The sequence below is a fragment of the Magnolia sinica genome, chromosome 19 (assembly GCF_029962835.1).
Source record: "Magnolia sinica isolate HGM2019 chromosome 19, MsV1, whole genome shotgun sequence".
NCBI lineage: Eukaryota > Viridiplantae > Streptophyta > Magnoliopsida > Magnoliales > Magnoliaceae > Magnolia > Magnolia sinica.
This window is the reverse complement of record NC_080591.1, coordinates 12,586,858-12,589,553: the sequence shown is the minus strand read 5'-3', so window position 1 is coordinate 12,589,553 and position 2,696 is coordinate 12,586,858. Positions and strand designations below refer to the sequence as shown.

Genomic DNA, 2,696 nt, shown 5'->3' with positions numbered 1-2,696 from the left:
ATGCACTTACAGTGCAGCGGTCCAAGTCATGTGAATTCCATCAACTTGCTGCATGGGCCCCACTTACATATACATACATCCACCTAAATAGCCTCTACCCAAGAATCTTCCCACCATCACATGAGTTGACCCACATCAAAACCCATAAAGAAAATAATACTCAAAAATAAAAATAAAAAACAAAGGAAAAAGACTACTATATATTCAACCCTCTTCTCTCTTTTTTTCTTACAACTTCCTCTTTCCTTTGTATTTCTATATTATAGGTTTTGAATTGGTGTGATATGGTCCACATGGATACTAGCTGCAGTGATGAGATCACAAGCGATTCGATCTCAGTTGCATCTCAACCATTGATCCAACTGAAGCGATCACCGGATGGCTTGCAACAGGTTGGGAGCGGCACAAGCATAGTCTTGGACTCCGACGGAGGAGTCGAGGCCGAGTCGCGCAAGCTCCCGTCGTCGCAATACAAAGGTGTGGTGCCCCAACCGAATGGCCGGTGGGGCGCACAAATCTACGAGAAGCACCAGAGGGTGTGGCTAGGCACATTCAATGAGGAGGCTGAGGCCGGCCGTGCTTATGATATCGCAGCCCAAAGGTTCCGTGGGCGAGATGCAGTCACTAACTTCAAGCCGCTGTCTGAGGCGGATCGGGACGGCTTTGAGGCCCACTTCTTGAGCTCCCATTCCAAGGCTGAGATTGTCGACATGCTACGTAAGCACACGTACGATGACGAGCTCCAGCAGAGTAGGCGTAACTCTGGGGCGTTCGACACCCAAGGCAGCCCGGGTAGCCTATGGGCATTTGGGAACCCAGGCTGCCATGTCGAAAAGGTAAGAGAGCACCTTTTCGACAAGGCAGTTACCCCAAGCGATGTTGGGAAGTTAAATCGGCTGGTAATACCAAAGCAGCACGCGGAGAAGCACTTCCCAATACAACTCGGAAGTGCTTCAAAAGGCGTGCTGCTGAATTTTGAAGACACGCAGAGAAAAGTGTGGAGGTTCAGATATTCCTACTGGAATAGCAGCCAGAGCTATGTTCTTACGAAAGGCTGGAGCCGATTTGTAAAAGAGAAGGGGCTGAGGGCTGGCGATATTGTCAGCTTTCATCGATCAACGGGTATCGATAAGCAACTGTTCATTGATTGGAAGCCGCGGGCCGGTGGGTGTATTGGGTTGCATCGTCCGGTCCAGCCGGTGCGGGCTGTTCGGCTATTTGGGGTTGACATTTTTGAAATTCCGGTCAGGAATGTCACCACCGACGGCGTTGGTAGCAGTTGGAATGGGAAGAGGAGTAGGGAGATGGAGATCTTGCCTTATGAATTCTGTAAGAAGCAATGCATAGGAGTTTTATAACATACCTGATGTTGGGTTTTTTTTTTTTTTTTTTCTTTTGTAAAATAGTTTGAGAGAGGGAGGTGGATGGGGAATGTATAGAGCTGAAATTGAGGAGAGAAAGGAAATCTTTAGAGAGGAATATATCATATGTTTTCTTTTTTTCTTTTGGCCGCGTTTGTTTGCACCAAATATCTCGAAATTCTGCGAAGTATGATATCCATGATTAATAAATCTTATTTGGTGCAACCAAACGCACCCTTCAGTTTTTTCTTATCTCATTGCTAATTCCACATGTGTGGAGCTATGCCCATACATCCACTGAAACGTGGCTAAATCTGAGCTTTCTATTTAATTAGAAATAATGCTTAGATCGTCTGATTAAAAAATATAAGCAGTGCCACTCCTCGGGTGGGCCACAATGTGCAAACTGCACAGTAAAACTTAGACCGTTAAAAATAAATTTCCTGGCTATCCATCTGTTTAAGCCACGCTGTAGGCCGACCTCTTGTATGAAGTGGGCTTGGTTTTATTTTTATTTGCTAAGGGATCTAAATAACATAAGCATATACGCGTTTCATATTGGCACGTGTGCTTGCGTGTGGAAATAACAAGCCTCATTCTTCCACGAGATGATAAGTATCAATTTTTTCATTTCCTGATCAAAAGGTTGTGATTCAATCTAGGGTTCATGTGAGGAGTACTGGAAGACCGGTAAATGATCACACGTGTCATAGATCTGGGCCACTCATTAGGTAGGGCGCACCATGTACCCGCCGTGTAGCAAAAATCAGGGCACTACACTCCTCAAGTGGTGTTGGGTGCTGTGGGGCCCACTGCAGTGTATGTATGTGTTTTATCCACTCCGTACATCCGTTTTGCTAAGTCATTTTAAGGCATGTATCCAAAAATGAAGCAGATAAAAGGCTTAAGTGGGCCACACCACAGGAAATAGTAGCAATTGAACGGCCATTGGCCATCATTAAAAACTTCTTTGGGGCCACAAAAGTATTATATCAAGCTTATATTTGTGTTTTCCCTTTGTCAAGGTCCGTGTGGCCTTATGGCAAATGAAAATTATGGTGGGCCCAAGGAATGTTTCAACGGTGGGTGTCATTATCCCTACTGTTTCTATTGGTGTGGTCCACTTGTGCTTTAGATCTACTTTATTTTGGTTCATGCCCTAGAATTCAAAAATGATTTAGCATAATGAATGAATGGAGTGGATATAAAACTCATACATCAGGGTGAGCCCCACATTGCCCAACACCACCTAGGGTTTTGGGGTCACCACCCAATTCACTCCCCATCAAGTGAGCCACGTATGCATGATGAATTAGTATTATTGGACTTTTATTT

The 2,696-nt window shown here is 44.8% G+C and overlaps 1 protein-coding gene across 1 annotated transcript; it reads left to right on the top strand.

Annotated features, from left to right (window-relative positions):
• Positions 1-215: 215 nt before the first annotated feature.
• On the top strand, positions 216-1,503 carry LOC131235241 (AP2/ERF and B3 domain-containing transcription factor RAV1-like). Its single transcript, XM_058232382.1, has one exon. The coding sequence runs from the start codon at positions 285-287 to the stop codon at positions 1,356-1,358; it is 1,074 nt and encodes a 357-aa protein (XP_058088365.1). The 5' UTR covers positions 216-284; the 3' UTR covers positions 1,359-1,503.
• The last annotated feature ends 1,193 nt before the right edge of the window (positions 1,504-2,696 follow it).